Source organism: Vicugna pacos, chromosome 11 (assembly GCF_048564905.1).
Source record: "Vicugna pacos chromosome 11, VicPac4, whole genome shotgun sequence".
NCBI lineage: Eukaryota > Metazoa > Chordata > Mammalia > Artiodactyla > Camelidae > Vicugna > Vicugna pacos.
This window is the reverse complement of record NC_132997.1, coordinates 95,328,862-95,352,089: the sequence shown is the minus strand read 5'-3', so window position 1 is coordinate 95,352,089 and position 23,228 is coordinate 95,328,862. Positions and strand designations below refer to the sequence as shown.

The following is a 23,228-nucleotide window of genomic DNA, read 5'->3' as shown; positions in this document are numbered from 1 at the left end:
CTCCAAGCCCGTGGAATATTTTGCCTGGAAGAGTGTTTCTGTGTGCCTGGGGCCCCGGGCCACACCGTATCAGCTGGTCACCTGCGGGGCTGGAGACTGAGTAGCCAGGGTCAGGCCCACGGGGGCTGCATGCCGTCCTGACTGACCCTTAATAAAGCCCTGGGCACAAGGCTCCACTGAGCTTCTCGGGGTGACAACACTGCACACGTACTGTCACACATCGCTGCCGGGAGACTCAAGTGCATCCCAGCACAACGCCACTGGATGCTCATGCCTGGATTCTCCTGGTCTCTGCCCACACATCTCTTCCCTCTGCTGAATGTTATCTGTAGTCTTTCACTGAAATAAACCATATCTATGAGTAGGACCAGTTTTCTGAGTCTTGTGAGTCCTTCAAGCAAATCACCAAGCCTGAGGTGGTCTTGAGAACCCCAACAACTAGATGTGATATGATTATATGAAATTCAAGACGTGGTAAATTTATTTATAATGGAAAAAATCCGAGTAGCGGGTGCTTCTACAAGGGCTGGGGATGGAGACTGACAGGGAAAGGCAAGAGGGAACTTTCGGGGCGATGATAATGCTCTGGGTCTTGATAGGGGTCTGAGTTACACAGATGTGTGCATTGGTCAAAACTCAGCAAAAGTACGCTTGGGATTTTTGCATTTCATTAATGTAAATTTTACATCAAAAGAAAAAACTAAACAGCTGAGGAACTCTAGATCATGATGCAAAGTGTTTAGGAGAAGGGTACCAATGTCTGCAATTTACTTTGAAATGCATCGAAAAGATAAAGATGGACAGACAGAGGGAGGGATGGGTAGACACATCATGAAGGAAAAATAGCAAAATGTCCTTTGGTAAAATCAAGGTGATGGGCATACAAATATTCCAAGTAAAATTCTTTCAGCTTTGCCACATGTTTGAAATTCTCATAATAAAACATGGTGAGGGGGTGGAATTCATCAACAATAAAACTTAAAAAAAAGATTCAAAGTCTGAAAACACAGGTACATCCATGGAAAACACAGACACAGAATTATAGGTGAAGGGCATCCGGCTTCTCCTAGAGCGACTCCAGCTCTAATATGTGCCTATTGGACTCACTGATTAATGTCACCTTCAAGGCAAACCCTGAGTTTCCCTCTCATTTCTGGTTGTCCCACCCTTGCCCCTCCCACTGCCCTGGGGAGGGGGGATTTTCTATCTTAAGTCTCTCTCTTTCTTTGAGGATCTGTTCTAAAGACACTGGCAAGGATCCTAGATCCCAGAGGAAGCATTTTGAGAAACACGATTTCTAAAGGCTGGGCATGTCGCCCTTGACTGGCACCAGAGCTGTGCACTTGACGCCCGGACCTCCAGGGGGCTCCCTCCATCTCTGGGACTGCCCTCCCAACCCCGCTGCCTGGAGGCAGAAAAGCATGCCTGTCTCTGCCAGAGGTTTCTAAGTAAAAATACCAAGTGCAGGGGAAGGAAGGAGGGGGACTCAGTGAGACGATAGGGAAGTGCCCTGAATTCTGAAGCATTGCTTACAGCTCTGCTTTTTTAAGTATTCAGAAGGCACCAGGTAATATTGTTCCTTCCTCTTCATTCCAGAAAAACTCCCCTCTGAGGGTCAAAGGGCTCTTTTCTTGCATTCAGTCTAATATCAGGAAGTAAACATGTGCCATCTGCCGGAGAGCGGGGCTGGTCCTCACAAATACAGTTCAGCCTATGGGTCCCAGAACCCTTCAGACCTCAGTCCAGCTCTTCATCCGCTTGCTCGCTCTCTCTGTCTCTCTCTCTCTGACACACACACCCACCCAGAAGCTGAGATTTTGCCCCCTTGACAATTCCCTGCACTCATCTCACTCCAGGTCACAGACAGCAAACTCAGGGCCTTCTTCCGAGGCTCCATCTGGAACCTGCCTCTCAGCATCGTCTGGTATGAGGTTGGGGTGGGGATGAATGGGGCCAGGTCCCCAGCAGGGAGCCCACAGGTTTCCACCCCGAAACCCATGGGTGCCACCAGGAGCCAGGTGTTACCTCTATGTCCCTCCAGTGGTTTGGCGCAGGTGACAAGGATCCCCCCCACCGCCCAGCCCCCACCTGGAAAGGAAGCGCCTTCACCCCCACGGGGTACCAGGGCACCGCAAGCCTACCGTCATGGATAAGCAGGTGTGGCCGCAGGCCTCGCTCCTTCAGGATCAGGCAGGTGGCTGGGGCCGGGGCCGTCACCTCGCCCTCGGAGATGTCGAAGCCCAGCCGCCGAAGCAGCCCCACCAGGTCTCCCCGGGACTTCTGTGACTCATTGGTGCAGAATCTCACCTTCAGCGGGGACCGCTTCAGTCTGGAAGTGGCGAGACAGGCGGGGGAGCTATCAGTACGCGGAGTATGTGGCCTCCTGGGGAGGGGGCTGGATGGGCACTCTTCCAAGGGTAATGGGCACGGTCCAGGGCAGACCAGGCCCTGAGCTGGGCCTCGGCTGACCCGGGATGTTCAGGCTGGGGATTCTAAGCTGGAGCAGACTCCACAGCCGCCTTCTCACCCTCACTGAGCTTGGCACACCTGAGACTCCCCAGGTTCCCACCTGACCTCCGCCCAGGCCTCTCTGCCTACCTGGGACACATCCCCACCCCTCCACCTGGGACACGCCGCCAATTCTCCCACCTTCCAAGACCCACTCTCGACACCTTCCTGCGCCACACCATGCCGCTGAGCCTGGCTGGAGGTCACCTCCTAGTGTCCTGGCCGCCCCTCTGGACCTCCCACCACAATGAGCATTTCCACTTAGCATCTGAGCTCAGTATGCCTCGCCTTAACTCTGTATCCCTATTTCCCAAAAGTACAAGGGCCAAGGGACTAAGCTGAGGTGTGTTTTCTCATCACTGTCACTGAAGAAAAGTTTGCAGACAGAGTTGTCAGGCACACAGGTGAGTTAACGTGACGTGAGCCAGGGATGTCGCAGAACACTGGCCGCACCGACATCCTTCCCATCCAGGCTCACGGGAGGCTCCACGTCCTGGCTGCACCCAGGCAGGTTCTCTGAACGCAAGGCTGACAAAGCAGATATCTGAAGAGGCCTCCATGAAATAACACTGGATCTTCTACAGGCAGCTATTGAGCACTCACTGAGTGCCTGGCTGGGTGCACGGAATTGCAACAGTGCCCATGGGCAAGCTCTCTGTCCCCGGGACCCTCAGCAGGTGGGTTCAGTGGGAAACTGCACAAAGGAAGGAGGATTGGTGATGGAGACAGGAGAGGTGCTGGGAAGGATCAAATGGGAGACGAGACAGGGTGGCCAGGGAGGGTGGGAAGGTCGGGGAGGCCTCCTCCGGGAGGCAGCCCAGGAGCTGAGACCTCCAGGCAAGCAAGAAGGCAAAAGAACAGCGACCAGCAGAAGGAAAGGGGACCCGGAAACAGTCAGTGCTGCACGCCTGGCTGCGCAGGAAAGGAGGCTGGCGTGACCCCAAGCAAGGCAACCAGCAGGCCGGGAGAGGTGGGAAGAGGTGGGCCAGCCACACAGGCCTGGCCCAGAACACACAGCTCTCCCTGGATAAACCCCGGCCACAGTGAGGGAGCCGTCATATCTTGCATCTGCAGAGAGCACAGCGGGGGCTCTTGGAAGATACCAGGCTGCAAGTCCAGAGGCTGGGGAAACCTTAGGGAAAAGGTGGATGGTCTGTCCAATGTCCCCTTCTCTGACCATCCTGTGTGATGCTGCCCATGCTCTGTCTCTACCTTTTTCTTTCTAAGAAGAACCAGTATCTCCAATCTTCTCATTTATGCATTTGTCCATCATCTCTCTCCTGGACCCATGTGCTCCATGAGGTCACGAAAGGGGTCCATTCCACGCTCCTCAGCATCCCCAGTGCTTCACACAGGGCTTAGTGCACAACAGGCCCCCAAAAAGCGTTTGCTGAATAACTGAGTGATGGAAAATCCAGATGACAGCTGGTGAGATGGCTCCTTCCTTAGGACATCTACTGCCTCCCCTGGAGGGTATTCCGGGCTTGCAGCCCCCTCACAAGCCCCAATGGAAACAGACAGGATTCAGTGGTAAAAACATGCACTCCCACCTTATCACGAGCCTCCAGACCCTCCGAGCACTGGAGCCGGCAGGTGTGATTTGGGAAGAAACTGATAGATCAACTGACAATGGGGTGAACACAGACAGAGAGGCTGACAATGTCGGAATCAATAGCCCAGGTGATTCAGTCCTTTCTTAGTATTTGTCTTTTCTAATCAGAGGGTTATGAATTATCAATTACGTTTAGTGCTTAATTGCCCTTCATAAAGACAGCTTTTGTATTTTTAAATTAGGCAGTTAATATATTGTAACTAATAGCACCACCTTGTACATTACGGACAGATCTTCACTGATTGGCACCCGGGATGTGTGATTCGCATCCAAGTTAATGGAGCAGTTGAGAGAAGAAGTGCAGGGGGTGCCGGGGGACTAATTATTGCTAATGGATTACGATGTGACCTTCTCAGAACAGTGAGCAATCGGTGTGACAGAGAGATGACAGTGCCTCACATCTGCTATTCCAAACACAACTTCCGTGCCCATAAAAAAATAAGTAAATAATGGAACACACTTCAGGACACCTGAGCCACTGCTTCTCCCCTGGAACACCAACGTGAGTTCATCCAAAACACATGCTTTAAAACCAAACTAGTTTTAGGATTGACTCCATCCTTGGAACACCCGGTGGGAAGAGCTTGGGGAAGGCCCCTCCCTGTGGGTCTGTTCATTCGTGCCCCTGGCCGCAGCCTCTTTTGATTTTCTGACCACTTGGGACAAGTTCCAGGTCCTCTCTTCATTTTTCTTAATTACCGAAAATAACAAGTGTTCATTATGATTATTAAAGGAGTAAAGCATGAATACGACATCACCCTGAGCCTTGCCTTGGGCTCAATGCTGTGATCTGATTTCATCCTCACTCCCTGAGGGCAGAGCCTCAAGGTCTGTGACCCTACGAGCACCCCCAGGGCCAGGTGCCTGGAGCACCGGGGGTGTTGAGCATGTGCTGAGGGAGTGAGAACCATGATCCCCATTCCAGAGACAAGGAAACAGAGACTCCGGGAACCAGAGACCTGAGAAGGTCATGCAGCTTGTCAGGAGTGAAGCCCACAAGGCCACAACTGAGGATGAGGCGGCGGGCGGCGGGCGGCGGGCGAGGGAGCCAGGGAGCCAAGGCGCTGGTGCTTTCCCAGTACGGGAAGCACCGTGCCCAGGTAAGGCCCAGCTCCTCCTCGCTGGAAGGGAAACTGACACCACAGGAGGGGAGGCTGTGTGTGCCAGCAGGACAGAAAGTGTGAAAAGATGGGTCAGCACTGACCGGGGGCCCTGAATGGCCAGTGCTATGAGCTGAATTGTGGCCCTCCCACAAAGTCGTATGTTGAATCCCTAAGGAGGTAAGGAATGTTCGATGAGGTCATAAGGGTGGGGCCATGATATGATGGGATTAGTGTCCCTACAGGAGGAGACACCAGAGCTCTCTCTGCCAGCACAGAGAAGAGGCCAAGTCAAGACAGAGCAAGACAGCGGCCCCCTTCAAGCCAGGAGGAGGACTCTGGCCAAAAAGCAGCCCTGCCGGCACCTCGATCCTGGACGCCTGGGCTTCAGAGCTGCAGGGAGGTGAACTTTTGTTGTTAAGCCCCCCAGGCTGCAGTAGTCTGTTGCAGCAGATGAAACAGGAACCAAGCCCTCGGCATCTCCTGGAGGCGTCTGCTGCCAGACTTCAGATTCAGCCTAGGGAGGCCTGGAACACACAAATTCAATGTCAGGAAAGCCCAAGCCAGGTGTGCTTCAGGGCTGTGACACGGCCTGCAAAGGGCCCCCCAGGGGGAGCGAAGTCCAGAGATTCTGGCATCGGGATGGGCCCAGCTCTGGGACAGGCCATGTCATCCTGAACCCCAACACCCAAGAACCCTCGGAAGAGGGGGCCCACTGCAGGGCCCTGGCAGTGAGGCTTGGGTCAGACGGCCCTTCTGAGACTACGGCCTCCGCCTCAGTCCACTGCACCCTCCCTGGGTCTCCCGAGAGGGTGGGGACTTGCCCCTACTTCTCTTGGCCACACCAGATCTTTGAACTGACCTTTACCTCATCCCGGAGGCTGGGACAAGCTCTGAGTGACAACGTCGCCTGGTGCAATTACCGTGCATCATATGAACCGGTCCCTTGCAAATCACCTCAGACCTCACACATCTGCTGGTTGTCGGCATCTGCCAGGGGCGCTCACCCGAAAATAATGGAAACCCTCTCATTATCGTTCCGTAGCAGGTAGAGAGCTAGGACGATTACTGGACATCCTGACTGACCTTGGCACAGCTCCACAGCCTGCTGCCCTCTAGGCTCGCCAAGCAGCAGCTGGGCAGGGGACAAGGAGGATGCCCTAGATAAGGCCCCTCCTAGCTGCATCCGTCTCCCCACCCCACTCCAGCCTTTGGGAATCTGTCACCTTCATCTGACCTAGAGGGCCGTCTGATCACCTTGAGTCTTTGTCTTCACCCTCCCCTATGGGCAAATCCTACTCATCCTTCAAAGCCTGGTTCATATGTCCCCTCCTCCAGGAAGCCCCCCGGACCCCTTTCCCTACCCAGGCAGAACCCATCCACTTCCTGCTTGGCTGTCACAGCCCTTGAAGCACAGCAAAGCTTTTCTGTGAGAAGCACCTAACTGATCGAAATTCCAGCTGTGATGGGCCTGCCTGGTGATGGAACCAAGTTATTCTGGTACCCAGAGAACCTCGGGAAGAAACTCCATGCTCACTGCCAGTCCTGCCCATGGGCAACACTGCTTCACCACTGCTCTAGCGTCTGTCTCTAATCCTTTCTGGTGCAAGGTTTCTAGAGAATTCCAGAGGAGAAAGCACAGTGGAGCAGGATGAGCCCAGACAGGCAGACAAGAGGATGGGCCTATACACACGATGCCAGAGCAAGGGACTCCTTTCTGCAGGCTGAGGAACAAATATGTAAGAAAGGCACTCCGCTACTGAGCAGAGGGCCAGGTGGCCAAGTGGTGACCAGGTGCTTCAGAGTATGACAACTGTGGGCTGGGTCCCGGCTCTGCCACTTAATGGCTGTGGGACCTCCAGCAAGCTATTTATTCTCTCGGTGGCTCACTTTCTTCATCTGGAAAATGGGGATGATAATAGCATCGATCTCACCCCGTGAGGCTCCCATGAGACCTGCAACATGCCTGCTCGGGCCTGGCCCACGGGAGGTGCCTACTGAATGTGAGCTGAGAACACTTGCCAGTGGCTAGGCATCTTTCTCTACTCTACCTGCCCTATTTGCTCAGAGCAGGTTGGGGCACTCGCCCACCTCACCCCAGCCACCTGTTACCAAGCAGCTAAAGCAGAGAGGCCTGCAGTTGCCAGGACCTCCCCTCCCTTGCACCCACCGGGGCTTCCAAGGAGCACCTGAGGGGGGAACGTGTGGAGGGTCTGAGAGACCAGACTAACCATGACTCCAAATTCCACGCCTCCCCCGCCCCTCAACGGGAGACCCCTACAGGACAGTGGAGGGGAGAAGGCCTCAAGTTGGGTGGGTTCCTGGGTGGGAAGGTAAGGCCACGGACTAGCAGGTCACACTTGAAGTGACAAATGAGGTTAGCGCCCAGAGGGGATGGGTGACTTTCTCGCCATCACAGAGAAAGCTGGATTTACCTTTTTTGATTTGCTCATCACTGGGCTGGTCTTCAAAAGAGCTGTGTGAGGCCCACAGGCCCTGCTCTGGACTGGAATTCTGGTCTCCTACCGAGGCCAGGGCCACCTCTATTTCAGTGACCTGGAACCCTCTCCTGGGTGAGAAACTCACCAAAAAGGAAGGGGGGTGTGGGGGAGGGGAGGGGTGTTTCCCCTCATTCCTGTCTCCCTGATCCACAGCCGTTCTGCCCCTGTGGCCACAACTCAGGATGCTACCTGGTAGGGAGGAAGGTCCCTGCTACTACTGAAAGGCCCAGAGCTGCAGATAAATGAAACTTTATGCCTTGGTTTCTCCAGGAGGGAAAGGACATCCACAACACTTCAGAGGGTCGTTATGAACTGAAACGCAGGCGGCAGCGCTCAACCAAGATCCTCAGAGAACATTCGTCTCAGCTGCCCAGTCCATCGGTATCAAGATCTTGTCACGCAGCAGGGCTCCCAGGCAGCGCCAGCTGCTGCCTGCCTTTGAGATCTTCAGCTGCTTCCCTTTGAGAAAGCCATGGAGACTGAAAACACATATTTGGAAAACTGAAACTTGTATATTTGTTCTAAGAACCCAATTTTTAAACTAGAAGATCAAACAGGAGCCTATGAACAGAGCAGGGAAGGTTCTGCAGTAGAAAAATAGTCATTCACAGAGACCAAGGGGCTCCCATGTTGATTCAGGGAGGGACCTGGTCCAGCTCCCTGTGTGCCCAGATGATGGGCATCAGCTTGGGGTCAGGGAGCTGCCTGTGGCTGGAGCAGCAATAGAAAGGCTTTTGCCCCTGTGAGAACAGGTCTGGCTCCCCAGCTGGGGTCCTGCACTTGCACCTGGCACATGCCCTTGGCCGCACATCCACAGGCCAGACTCCTGGGGGTCTTGAGTCCTGCTCATGAAACGGGATAACGGTACCATGTAGTCTTCTGGCTCTCCAGGGTGGGGCACAAAGGACACACCATGAGCCCTGCCACGTGCTAGCATCCCCACCAGACCATGCACACTGAGGGGCCTGGGAAGGGCCTCTGCCAGGAGCTCTGACTGTGACTCCCCCTTCTTTCCACTGGCCCCACCAGAGCAGACCTTTTGGCTAGGCTGATGGCCAGCAGTGACGTCCCTTAGGTCCCGCCCCACTCTCCATCTGATACTCTGCTGGGCAGTGTGTCGTCAGAGTCCAGACAAGGAACGGGGTCCAAAGTCAGGACAGAGAGAAGAGAAAGAACATGAGAGGCAATGACGCACGTAGTCTGGCCCTGGCTAAGCCTCTCAGTCCAGGCCAGGCAGCCCGTGACCTTGGGGGACAACAATGAGGTCAAATACACATGGGGCAGACCCCAAAGCCAGGGCCCTTATGGAACACACGGCACACCCCACCATGCCCAGGCCGCCTGAGCTGTTATCTAGTAGCTTCTCTCTCTGACTTGCCTGAGCCTCTGATCTGAGCTCAGATCAAAGGGACACGCATTGCCCACAACGTCACTTTACTATTTATTAATAAACACAATTTAGAATCAAGTACATGGACAGCAAGGAAAACCATAAACAAAACAAAAGGACAGCCTATGGAATGGGAGAATATATTTGCAAATGGTGCGACTGACAAGGGCTTAATTCCTAGAATATACAAACAGCTCATACAACTTCATAACCAAAAAAACAAAGAACCCAATCCAAAAATGGGCAGAACTAAGCAAGCAATTCTCCAATGAAGACATATAAATAGCCAATAAGCACATGAAAAAATACTATCGCTAATTATCAAAGAAATGCAAATCAAAACTACAATGAGGGATCACCTCACACCGGTCAGAACGGCCATCATTAAAAAGTCCACAAACGATAAATGCTAGAGAGAGTGTGGAGAAAAGGGAACTCTCTTATACTGTTGGTGGGAATGTAGTTTGGTGCAGCAGTTATGGAAAACAGTATGAAGAATCCTTAAAAAACTAAAAATAGACTAACCATATGATCCAGCAATCCCACTCCTAGGCAAATCAAAAAGACACCTGCTCCCCAGTGTTCATAGCAGCACTATTTACAATGGCCAAGACATGGAAACAACCTAAATGTCCATTGACAGATGACTGGATAAAGAAGTTGTGGTGTGCGTGTGTGTATATGTGTGTATATACATATATACACATATTATATATAATGGAATACTACTCAGCCGTAAAAAAGAATAAAATAATGCCATTTGCAGCAATATGGATGGACCTAGAGATAATCATTCTAAGTGAAGTAAGTTATAAAGAGAAAGAAAAATACCATATGATATCATTTATATGTGGAATCTTAAAACATGACACAAATGAACTTATTTACAAAACAGAAACAGACTCACAAGAGAACAAACTTACGGTTATCAGGGGAGACAGTAGGAAGGGATAAACCGGGAGTTCCAGATTTGCCGATACTAACTACTATATATAAAACAGATAAACAACACATTTTTTCTGAATAGCACAGGGAACTATATTCAGTATCTTATAGTAACCTATAATGAAAAAGAATGTGAAAAGGAATATATGTACATATATGTATAACTGAAACATTATGCTGTACACCAGAAACTGACACAACATTGTAAATCAACTCTACTTCAATTAAACAAGAAAAAGAAAAAAGAAAAAAAGGAAGAATCAAGTGCATGGGAATCTAGAAACCAGAGGAGAACTTCAAGACTGTCCAACCCAGTGACTCATTTCACAGAGGGGGAGACTGAGGCCCAGAGCGACAAAAAGTGCCTAAGGACACGTTTTCAGGCATTATGGGTTCTTTGGACCACTCCTCAACCTTGGGAGGTCAGCCACTAGCCAGTCCTCCCCTGAGCGCAGTCACAGGTGGTCAAGTGTTAAGAGCTGCAGGGGACAGAGGCCAGGCATTCTCAGGATAAGCTGGAAGCCTGCCCTGTGGGAGACGACACACCCACAGCACCTCTGCCACCTCCTTCCTGTGTGGCCAAGGCTTGTTACCTAACCCTCTCCAAACTTAGTTTTCACATCTGTAAAATGGGGCACTAGCAGTCACTACTTGATAGGACTATCGTGAAGCACCTGGTACACTGCAAATACTCAAGGAATGACAGTGAAGACGATGGTGCTGACAACGACAACCACACCTCTGGTAAGCCAGGTACTGGGTGCTGGGGACATCGGGACCCTCTAGGCAGGTTGTCGGACAGGAAGCCAGACGCCCAGGGAACCCAGGACAGCAGAAGGAGCCAGCAGGTAAGGGAGATCTGCTAGATGAAGCCAGAGAGCCTCATCCAGGGGCACTGTTAAGGAAGAGGGCAAAGTTCAATCCAGCAAAGGGAGCCTGGGGTAAAAACTCAGGGCTGAACTGTCCTGGCGGACATCCCAGGGGCACCCAGGACAGAGGGAGCCCCCCACAGTAGTTACAGCAGCTCCCCGTGAGTGGCTGCCTCCCGCTGATCCCCATGTCTCCCACATGCTCATGATGAATCCTAGAGACAGACTGAGAAACGGGTCAATATTCCCATCTGCAGATGAGGACCTGGGGTTTGGAGGGGCCAAGTGACTTGCCCGGGGCACATCTTGGACAAGAACCCTTTAATACTGCCCTCGTGAAAATATATACAAATGAGAAAAATACAATTCTCTGGGCAGAGCTGAGTGAGTTTGTTTTGAATTTGCACCAATTTCAACTGAAACTCTTCTTATCTTCTTATTCGTAAAGTAACCATCTCTTCACCATTAACTGACCCTTCAGGCAACAAAATGCTCCTCTGGCTCCCAGACGGGGACCAAGTAAAGTGTTGGTTTAAAAGGAAATATCTGACTCAACTCTTATGCCCCATGACACAGGTGTTACAGGTGGGAAACTGAGGCACAAAAAGGCTGAGGCGCTTGCCTGAGACCATATTACAACAACAGGGCGGAGCTGAGACTCGAAACCCAGGCCCTCGCCCACCAGAGCTGACATCTACCATTTTTTAGGGAAGGGCGCTGGCCCCCACTCTCCTTCCTCATGAGGTGGCTTTGGGCAAATCCTGTCACCTCTCAGAGCCTCAGGCTCCTTTTCTACAAACTGGGCAGCATCCTGCCAGCCCCAGAGTGGTAGAAAATCACCCTGCACAACCACACAGGCAGTGCCTGGGCAGGGCTGCACCAACACGGCTTCTCTGTACATTCTTGGGGCGCTAGGCAGGGGTCACAAGTCCATTCATGGACTTTATGAGTGATCCGCGCCATTCTCACCCCCTAAGCGGCCAGGGCCTTCCTACCAGAGGCAGCATCTCGGGATAAACCAGTAACTCTGCTCCGAGATCCCAGGCCTGGCTGCCCTTGATTTCCATAGGCTGGCCCCTGCCCGCCGAGGCTGAGATCAGAAACAGCTCTTGTCACGACAGTGTGGCCATGATGCAGCCTCACACATCCCCCGACGCCCCTCGGTTTCCCTCCACACAAGTCAGGATCACAATTCTGTCATTACTGTACCCGAGGGTGGGTGTGTCACCTTTATCTTTTTGAACAAAAGTGGTATTTCACACACAATATTCCATAAACTTTTCATTGACTATATACAACATTCATGTCACATCAACTAATGTCAACTCCAAACAGAGCTACCGCGTTCTTTGTAACAGCTGTGGAATATTCTGTAGTCGGGATAAACCATAACTTGTTCCCTCATCCCCTCCTGATAGATGGGCAGGTTGTTCAGCCACAAATACAAAATTATACACACGTATATACACTGTTGAGCTCTCTACTACCCCAGACTTCAGCACTGTTATTCATCAAGACACTTTTGTCATGTTCACTGACCTCGTAATCAACATTACATACTTGAACAGAGAAAAATATACACTATTCAAATGCTGCTCTTTTATCTGTTTTTTAAAATTTGGGGGGTTCTGCCCCAGATTTCATTTAGGAGATAAACGCTCTGAGGCTCCATAATTGGAAACCCCTGGCTTGGGATCTGCGGGGAACTCCAGCCTCCAGGGGCCTGGAGCATCAGGGCTGCCCCCGGAGTGTGGGGGCCGTGGGGGTGTGATGGGAAGACTATGAGGCTGGACCAGAGCCAGGAAGGGGAGGGGCTGCTTTTTAAAATCCTCTGTGCTTTTGGGAAAACAGAGGGAAAGGAGTGGAAGGAAGCACAGGGTCCACCCTGGGGGAATGGGGGAATGACCAGGATGGAGCAGGTGACAAGGATTTGGACTTTCTACTTAGTACATTCATGCACAGTTGGATTGCTTACAAGAAGGAAGCCACCTGTGACTTGCGAAGCTTGAACTGCAGATGTTCTGAAACGAGAACTCAGCCTGGGAGGAGAGCATTGTGCCCTGCCACCCACCCCAGACCCCTCCCCAGCTCTGAAGATGGCCTGCTCACCCCCGGAGAGCAAATGGCAGCTCAAGTGACAGGGCATTCTCAACAAACACCCCTTGTCCAAGGTCCAGGCTGAGTTAGGAAAGCTCCCATTGGCCGAAACAAACTCAAACAAGCAGCCAGTCCTCTGAAATCCTTAAGGGCCCCGTCTGCCAGGTGCTGGGCCACGTGTGGAGGATGGGATGAGGCAACGCAGTGAGGTGCCTGGCTCTCCCGTAGTCCTGGTAGCCACTGTTACTGCTGCCATTCCTGGGACCTGCATCCCCAGGGCCCATCAGTGCCTGGGTGGCCAAGCATTAAAGGAGGGGGTCGGTCCTACAGCCGCACTTCAGACAAGGCTCCCTGGCCCTGTTCCTAGGTTCTAGGACCTGCTGGGCGGGGCCTGAGCTTTAACAAGGTCGGGGGCTTCCGGTGCACACTTGGAAGGATGGGTCTCAGGTCTGTTAGTCCTGGGTGGGAATTGCTTTATGAGGCTGCCCCGGGCCGAGGCCGAGCCTGCTTCCTTCCGCCCGGCCGCTAAAAGGCTGGGCCGCGCGGGCCCAGCAGATGTGCTTTAGTGTCCTGAGACAGGATGTAGTAAATGCCCACCCGCTTTCACATGCAGATGCCTCCAGGGCTCCCCTTTGTGCCGACAAGCCCCTGGGCCGGCCCCTGCAGCCCCTGCTGTGCCCAGCCCTGCCTCTGAATGGCTCCCCTGGGGGAGCCCAACTGCTCAAGAATAGACTCCAATAAAGGGCCTATTGGGGGGGACCCAGGCCGGTTACAGCTGTCCCATGACCACCCCCGCCCACAAGTTCCAGAGCAGTAAGAGGGCCCCACCTGGCCAGCACCAGCCCCAGCAGCTCCAGGAAGGAATCAGCATGGCCCAGACCTTCTGTTCTCCCATCTGGGATGCTCCTGGCCCAGATGACAGCGTCAGAGCCCAGCTCACACACCACCGGGTCTGCGAGGCCGAGCCCCCCAACCCTGGCTCCAAATCTCCCCACCTGACACTAACCTTTCCCGAGCTCTCCACGCTGATCTCCCCTGACTTCCCACACTGAACCATCAGCTTCACGAGGGCAGGGACTTCCATATGCCCCACTCACTGGGGCCTACAGCAGTGTCTTCAGTATAAAAGCAGCACTCAGTAAATATCTGTAGGGTGCGTGAGTGAATGAACAGATGAACGAGGGCATCTTTAATGAGAAGCAGGGCAGTCCTGTGGGGGAAACTGGGGCTTGGAGTCAGGTGCACCCGGGGGCTGGGGGTGCGGGGGACCCTGGCTCAGCCACCTTCTCCACTTCTGCCAGTTTCCGAATCTCTCTGAGCCTCAGTCCTCATTTAGAAAAGGGCTGGCTGTAAAGGCAGCTTCTGTGGTCAAACACCTAACTGGGACCTTAAAGGCCTCTCTCCATCACTGGTGACCACTATTGTTTTAAAAGGCAGAGTCGGGGGGAAAAAAAAAAAAAAGCAGAGTCGATACTCCCCAAGTGCTCTGTCTCCCCAAGAAGGTGGGAACCTTTCAGAAAACCCAAGGACACCTACTACCACAGAAAGGCTAGGGAGAGGAGTGGCAACCCGCAGTGTTGGGAGCCACCATGGAGGCACACGCTCCCCACGATCCCGGGACCCCTATCAGGCCGTCCCTCTGAAGCGCTGCTCTCACCCCAGGGGCTTCCTTTGAGCTCCCTCGAGACTTCAAAGGCAGCTCGCACATCAAGGAGGCACAGAGAACAGGGGGTGACTGCCCAGCGCTATTCACCTTGGCCCCAGGGACCTGTTCCGTCAAGCTTCCTGGGAGAGTCTATTCTTGGCTTAGCCACCACGACAGGGAAAGAGCCATATCCCCATGTCTGACATCACCACGGAAACGCCAAAAGCTGGCGGCTTTTCCCGGGGGATGTTCGTAAGCTCATTGAGGGTCTAGACGCCAGGCTTGAGGAGGGCATGTGGGGCTTCCTCAGGCCTGAGTGTGATCAGCTGGCCACTGGAGGCGAGGCCAGTCTTTCAAGAGCCGGCACAAGAGCTAAAGAGAGAAAAGGAAAGTGGGTGAGAGCCAGAGGGCGCCGCAGTGTGAGGGGCCCAGGCTCTGTGGGTGCTGGGGCTGCTCAGGGCTCTGTCAGTGAAAATCCCAGCCAGGAGTCTGTGCAACTGGGAGCAAGGTGGTGAGGTGGGGGGAGGGGGAGGGGCCACAAAGGTCACACTTGAGAAGGCCCCGGGGAGTGGGAGGAGGGATGGGGACGGGGTCCTGTGGCATGCAGCCCAGGGGGGTTTCAGAGGGACCAGGCCATCATTCTCCAGGCTTCTGGGCAGCACGATGATAAACTCCCCTGAGATAAAGAGCACTGTGTTCCCTCCCTGAAAACAACCCCACACACTCCAGGGAAGATGCTTCTCCACTCCCTCAGCTACAAAACTGGCTGGGATGTATTTTAGGACTGTTACTACATCTCTGTTAGATTTATTCAGTGTAGCTGCTACCAGAGACACTCCAGCTAGATAAACCAGCTGAGTCAAAGCAAATCAAAACTAAAACTTGCAGGGATCCGTTGGAAGATGCCAGCACAGAACCCACAGAGGTTAATGGACCCGGGACCACTCTCCTTCATGCATGCCACACCCTGGAATACGTGCAGGCTGGACAGTGTGTTGGGGTGAGGGAGGGGGAGCATTACCCAGGAAAGGCTGTTAGAGAGAAGCCCCTGACTTTTTAAAATGCCTGCCTCTCTTTCAAAGGACTCTACATACGGGTCCTGCACAGAGGGTAGGAGTCAGGCAGATCTAGGTTCCCATGATCCCTGGGCCATCCCAGCTGAGACCCTGGCAAGCCTTGAGCTGCACTGGCCTCAGCTGATTAAGGGAGATAACAGCCCCTCCCACTCCTGTGCTGTTAAGGGGACTAAATGACATAGGCGTGAATGCCCAGCACAGAGGACGTGCTCTTGGAGAGCACCCAGCTTTGCTGGTGCTGGGAGACACCTGGAGCCTCACCGGCCCAGGAGGGGTGCACATCAGACCCATGTGACTGACTGGAAAACAAGGGCTTACAAGCAGCCCTACCTATTCCAAGGCCACTGCTGAATCCACTCTGTGCTCCTCAGCAGACAGTGGATGCGGAGGGACGGAGGCTCTGTCCACATCCTTGACCTACTTTACTTTTCAGGTGTTTCATATACAAAAGTGACCCTACTTCAATGCAAAGGACTGACAAACCCACGTATTGTTGAAGACATGGAGCAACGGGGACTCTCGCGTAAACCACTTTGGAAAACGATTCAGCAGCATCTTCTAGCGCTGAATGTGCACCGATCTTGTGACCAGCAATTCCACCCCAAGGTCTATGCCCAGCAGAAGCGCATCCATGCATTCACAGAGACACGTCCCAGAACCTCATGGCAGCACTAGTCAAAAATAACTGAAGCAGGAAACCACACTCCCTCAATAGTAGAATATATGTGTATATTATTTTAATACAAAGTTGTTTTTAAGTGGCCCTGATTTTAAAAGAATTCAAGGCATGTATAGCAGGAATTTCTATATTAACATAGGACGTGAGATTTAAATGTCATACTCATACGGTCTATTGTGTGCCAGGCACTGGGCCAAGAACCTGACGCGTGTCATGATCCATCATGACACCTGCCTGCATCCCTCTCTGCCCCCCTCCATCCCCTCAGATGCTCCAGTCTGACACGAGAGTCTTTTGGGTTTTTTTTGCTTTAAATTCTTTTTTTTAGTTATTCTTTTGGGGGGTGGGGGAGACAATTAGGTTTATTTATTTATTTACTTTTTTAAGAGGAGGTACTGAGGATTGAACCCAGGACCTTGTGCGTACTAAGCACGTGCTCCACCACTTTGAGCTATACCCTCCTCACCGGAGTCATTCTTTATTTCATCTTCTCTCTGGTCGCCACAACATCCAACATATAGGTAGGTTCCATTGGTTCTAGTTCCAAAACATTTCTTTAATTCACCCCCTTCTCTTCACCTCCATTGCCACCCTCCTAGTCCAAACCCCATCTTTTCTCCCTGGACCACACAATGATCCCCAGGGAACTGGCTGTCCTGTCCCTGTTTCCTCTGGAGCCCTGCCATCTGCCCCACCGCCAGCCATTCCCCACACTGCAGCCAGAGAGATCTTCTTAAAACATTTTTTGGGTATGTATAAATGAATCACTATTCTGTACACTAGAAATTAACACAGCATTGTAAACTGACTATACTTCGTTTAAAAAATATTTTTAAACTTTTGGTGTGGAATTTTTTCTAACATTATTGAGATATAGTTGACAAAATATTTGTAATTTATTATCTCGAATGGGAAATACATTCACATAGTTCAAAACAGTTTTAAAAATGTTTATATACAAAGCTACACAGTGAAGAGTCTTGTTCCCACCCCTCCCCCCAGCCACCCAGTTCTCCCCAGTCACTTGTCTCCCAAGTCTTTATAAAGGGAGTGAAGCTCTTCCCTCCAGGTTCTTTACGCAAACACACCAACAGGAAAACATGCCTGCATGTCTGCCTTTTCCACTCAGGAGGCAGCCCAGTGCACACCCTGCCCCGTGCTTGCTGTCTTCACTGACAGTGTGTCTACACGGCAGGCGTGCTCATCCTGTTTCACGCAGCATGGTACTCCACAATACAGATGGCGAGATCATAATACTCCCCTATGGATGGACAGCTGAGCTGTCTCCAGTCTCTTGCTATTTCACCTCGCATGTCATTTCTCATGGATGAGGTAGGACAAATTCCCAGAAGTGGAACTTCTAACAGATAATGCCAACGTACCTTCCATGAGCAATATAAGACAGGGTCTGTTTCCGCAAACTCTCACCAGGAGGAAGTGGTCCCAAAGTTTTGGATTCTCACCAATTTTCTCAAATTGATGAAAAGGCATCTCAGTATTGCTTGAATTTGCACTTTTCTTATTTAAGTAAGGCTGAGTTCCCTTCCTATGCTTTTCCTTTGTTCTTTTATTTATTTTTCTTTTCTTGTGAATGAATTATTTACATCCTTTGAGCATTTTTCTGTTGGGCTGTTAGTCTTCTGTTGTGGTCGATTTCTAGATTTTGAGGCACAGCTGCAAAGGTCTTCTAATTTCAGATTTCAAAGGGAATCTCTCCTGTTTTCATTTGCTACTTACATGGTTTCACTTTTCACATTTAAATTTCCTTAAAACATAAATCAGATCACTCGGATGGCCCTTCTTACTCTGGTTCAGTCCCATACCTCCTCCTCACAGCTGTCCCTGGACCCTCTGCAGCACAGGCCAGCCTCACCCCTGTCACACTCTCAGTGCCCACCTTCCTCACATCACTTACGCCAAGCTGGTGACTTGGTTTACTCATTGGTGTCCAGGTTTACTGTCCATCTCCCCTCCAGACATGAGCTCTGTGAGGCCTTGTTTGCCCCAGTCACAGCCCTAAGACTCTGGCCTCCTGCTCCCCTACACGGGGCCCACTTCATCCCCAAAACACAGCCCAGTGCCCTCTGCCCCATTCCCGCAGGTACTGCCCACATAATGCTCTAGACTGTGACAGAGCTGGTCTTAAGCCCTGGGGTAAATGAAGACCACGGCAGAGGCCAGGAAGGCATTTAAACCCAGACTTTGACCCCAGGGCCGCCAGGAGTCTCCTAGGTCTGCCCTCTATACACTTGAGACGAGGCCTTGTCTCCCTTTCCTGAGTTCCTGGCTCCCCCAGGAACTGTGGAACATCCCCTGTGCTGCTATGCAGGGCAGTTTGGCTCCCATACAGACAGGTGTGTGGGGTCTCTGAAGAGGGCCAAGAGGCTCACTTAACTGCCAGCTACAGGTAGGTAAACTGAGTCCCAGCAAAGTCAGGCCACCAAGCCAGGGTCCCCCAGCTAGTGACCCTGGGAGGCCAAGTCCTGTGCAATTAACCCTGCCTGACAGCCCATCAACACCATGGCAGCACTGGCCTGCGATGCCAACAGCAATTACAAAGCGCAGGGTCCAGGGGATCCAAAGGTGGTTCTGACAGTGTCGTCTGTGCACAAGACCTGGTGGACAAGATACCCTCCTACCATCAAAACAATCAATTCAGTCCAACTGAATTATAATGCCAGGTACATGTGTAATTTAAAGTTTTCTGGTAACCACATTAACAGAAGTCAAAAGAAACAGGTGGAATTAACTTGTTTTATTTAACCTAGTATATTTAAATTATTATCACTTCAATATGCAACCAATACAAACCAATACGATGCGCTCTTTACCTTTTCCTCTTTAAACCTTCAAAATCTGGTGTGGATTGTACACTAACAGCACATCTTAACTCAGCCTGGCCACATTCCAAGAGCTCAGCAGCAACCAGCAAGGGGCTGCCCTGTTGGACAGCGGCGCAACTCTAACCAGCAGAGGCCCTGTGCTCGCCCAGGGGCGCCAGGTCCCTGGTGCACCTGGGGGCTGCAGCGGGGTCCTCCCCTGGGGCTACGCCTCAGCTCGCCGGGCAGCGGCCGGCGGGGGACCGACCTGCTGAGCGCGGAACCAGGCGCCCAAGGTGGCAGCGCGGCCCACTCACCTGGCCACCGCCTCCACGGAGCCGGCGATCGGCTCGCCGCCGCCCTCACCGCCGTCGTACAGCACGCCCGAGATGTCGAGCAGCACCCCGCGCACGCCAGCCAGCCGCTCGCCCCAAGCCGCCATCGCGCCCCGCCGTGCGCCTCGGGCCCCCGCGTCCCAACCCGTAGCTGGAAACCGCGGCCGCGCTCGCCGCGCAGGGGCACCTGGGAAGTGTAGTCCCGCGGGACCCGACCGGGTGGGGCGGGGCCGGCGGGGAGCCGCGGGCTGTGCCTCCCGACTCCTGCGTCACGCGCCTCAAAACGGGACCCTTTTCCCCTGCAGATCAGTGGACAGACAACGGGGAAAACAGAAAACAACCCACTAGGAAACAGTCAACCTCCCTAAAAAATCAGAGCGAGGCAAAATGGAACGACAAGGAGGCGCCTACCTGTTAACGTAGCAAACATTGAAGAGAAGAGTCAAGACCTTCACTGGTGTTCTCAGCCTCTGGTCCGTCCGGTGACAGTCCTAAAAGCAAGGAGATAGTTGGATCCATTGACGGGACAGTCCTGCGTGCCTGAGAAGCAATGATAAGAAAATGAACCTAAAAAGGAAAGAAAGAAAGGAAAGAAAGAAAGGAAAGAAAGAAAGGAAGGAAGGAAAGGAAGGAAGGAAGGAAGGAAGGAAGGAAGGAAGGAAGGAAGGAAGGAAGGAAGGAAGAAAGGAAGGAAGGAAGGAAGAAGAAAGAAAGAAAGAAAGAAAGAAAGAAAGAAAGAAAGAAAGAAAGAAAGAAAGAAAGAAAGAAAGAAGAAAGAAAGAAAGAAAGAAAGAAAGAAAGAAAGAAAGAAAGAAAGAAAGAAAGAAAGAGAAAATGAACCTAAAGACATGTCTGCAGTGTAAGCTATAATTCCAGAACAAGCTGGAAAAAAAGTGCGTTCAAGGACCGGAATTGTTCAAGAAATTATAGGATGGCTACTGAAAGAAATATTATGCCACCAAAAAGGAAGACCAGGTTACAACATGGAAAATGCTCATGTTATGACATTGTATGAAAAAGCAGAATAGAAAATTGTATGTAGACCACAGTCTGCAAAAATAAAGATGCACAGGAATAGGGCTGAGAAGAAAATGGGAATATTGCAGTGTGCTGGCTCAGTGAGGTTCTGGATGAATTTTTACATTCTATTTAAAGTTACAACATTTTTGTAACACTTTTATAAAAACGGGTAGAAAAGGGGAAGAGTATCCTTGGCTGCCCCTCTGACCCTTTCAAGTGTTTAAGTTGAAATTTGAAAAAAAAATGACTTCTATTGTCCTGACTTAGCTTTAAGGTTTCAAAAGAAGACCATGTTAAGATGGCCACTTTGTTTCAGGCTCTTGACTCACAGATAGGACAAAGACTTTATCAGCATATTAGAACTTTAATCCAGTTCAGTAAATTGTGCATGTCATGTTAGTAAGTTTACTGGAGAAATTGTGTGTAGTCTGTTGATTATACATAATCATAAAAAACATAAAATGTAGTTCCTGCCCTTGGGGGATTTACATTCTGGTTAGGGGAGAAACAAACATGAGACCTTAAATTGAGCATGGTTCTTAGTTGCAGACAACAGAAACCACACCAGCTAGAGGGGTATGTTTACACAGGGCATTAAGGAGCTCACAGACTTCCAGGAGGACTGGAGAACCAAGCTCAAGGACCACATAGCTAAGAGCCATGCAGCTGTGAGAAATGCCCAATTGTATTGCTCTATTGGAAATAAACTGCCCCATCGCTTGGCTCCTAAGATAACAGGGATGTGATAGTACAGCCCCCAAAGAACCAAATCTATCACTGTACCTTCTGAAGATTCTCTCTACCTGTGGCCACCACCTCACTTTTATGATGTCTGGCTTGGTGGAACCTAATCCAACCTGCAAGGGAGTCTGGGAAATGCCATTTTTAGCCTTCCAGATTCTATGGTACAGGAGCTGAGTGAGTCAGTCTGGATAATGTACCACAAACATCATGATCCATACATCATCCATGCATTGAACTTCTACTTTCTAGGCCCAGTAGGACTTAGGGGTCCAAAAAGGTTTCAAGTGCGATCTTTGCCTTTGAGTCAAGACTGGACCAAAAGTGGGTACACTTTTAAGATGACTGACCATATGTGGGCCGAGTGCCATTGAGTCACAGACACAGCCAAGAGGATGGGCTCTGTGGGCCGTGGAGGGCAGCAATGGTTTCTGAGCAGAGGGGCAGCCTGAAATGCACCTTGAAGAATGACTGGGCTTTAGCTTCATGCCAAGGAAAAGGAGGAGAAAGGGCATTTCTGCCTGTGGTGGTGATTCCATGCACAGTTCTCCCTCCTCCACTAGCTGTGCATGACCTTGGGCAAGTCACTTTCTACATCTAAGATTATGGTAGACAGAATAATAGCCCCTCAAAGATGTCCACATCCTACTCCCCAAAACCTATGAATGTGTTATTTTACATGGCAAAAGGGACTTTGCAGGTGTGATTGAGCTAAAAATCTTGAAGTGGGAGATTATCCTGGGTGATCCAAATGGGTTTAATCTAATCACACGAGTCCTTATAAAGGGAAAAGGGAGGCAGGAAAGTTAGAGTTAGAGAAGGAGACATGACAACAGAAGCAGAGGTGAGAGAAAGATATGAAAATGCTATGCTGCTGGGCTTGAATACGAAGGGGTCACAAGCCAAGAAATGCTGGTGGCCTCTAGAAGATGGAAAAGGCAAAGAAACAGATCCTCCCCTTGTAGCCTCCAGAAGGAATGCAGCCCTGCTAACACCTTGAGTTTCGGACTCCTTGACTCTAGAACTGTAAGAGAATAATAGGAAATGAATACAGGGACCCAGGTCCCTCATCTGAAGAATGACAATGTTGGTCCAAGACAACAAGTCTCTAAGTGTGGGCTCAGACCTGACCCAAAAGTCCACGACCTTTCTTTGGCTGTAATAGGAGAGGAGCATTGTGTAAGTTAGAGTTGCATTTGGCTGCACATAACAGAAACCCACCCACCCAGACAGAGTTAACTTTTTCTCATATATCAAGAAGCCGAGAGGAAGACAGCCTGGGCAGGCACAACAGCTCCAAGGACCATCAAGAAATAGGCCACTTCCATCTTCTGCTCCACCATCCTTAGCATATGACTTTCACCCTCATGCTCTCAAGGTGCCTGCTGCACCCTCAGGCATTACATCTGCATTTCAGGCAAGAAAAAGGGAAGGAAAATGGAAAAGGATCTGTGACAGCTGGGTCTTGCCCTTTATACCAGGAAAAACAAAAGCTATCCCAGAATCCTGACCCAATAGATTCTTGTTTTATCTTTTGGGCCAGAGCTTGTCAAGTGGCAGATTAACACTCCGGTGTGCAGGGATGCATATTTCATCAACAAAGCTTGGGCCTCTTGCATTTCCAATAACAAGTCTACAAATCATGTCTGAATTTCAGCTTAAACATGAATCCTTCCAATCTTCTATTGCTATAGTAGGTGTGTGTATAATCCTTCCAGATTTGCTTGTATTAGCTGGGGCTCTGGTTGCCAGTGACAGAAACCCAATTTCAAATAAATGGCTTAAATTTAAAAGGAATTTATTGGCTCATGTAACCAGTCCAGCAATTGATGGCTTCAGGCATGGCTGGTTCTGAGGCTCCAATGGTGGCATTCTGGGCTCTCTGACTCAC

The 23,228-nt window shown here is 51.1% G+C and overlaps 1 protein-coding gene across 2 annotated transcripts in view; it reads right to left on the bottom strand.

Moving 5' to 3' along the window:
• The window catches only part of LHPP (phospholysine phosphohistidine inorganic pyrophosphate phosphatase), a 159,000-nt gene that overhangs the window by 105,751 nt on the left and 30,021 nt on the right, over nt 1-23,228 (bottom strand). The window contains exons 2-3 of one of the 2 annotated variants that reach the window (XM_072972080.1): nt 19,988-20,067; nt 2,142-2,329 (exon numbers count right to left, since the gene is read on the bottom strand). In XM_072972080.1, coding sequence (XP_072828181.1) covers nt 2,142-2,329; nt 19,988-20,067 — 268 coding nt within the window. Of the gene's footprint in view, nt 1-2,141; nt 2,330-19,558; nt 19,747-19,987; nt 20,068-23,228 lie in introns of those variants that run through there. The other variant, XM_072972079.1, reaches the window with a different exon arrangement.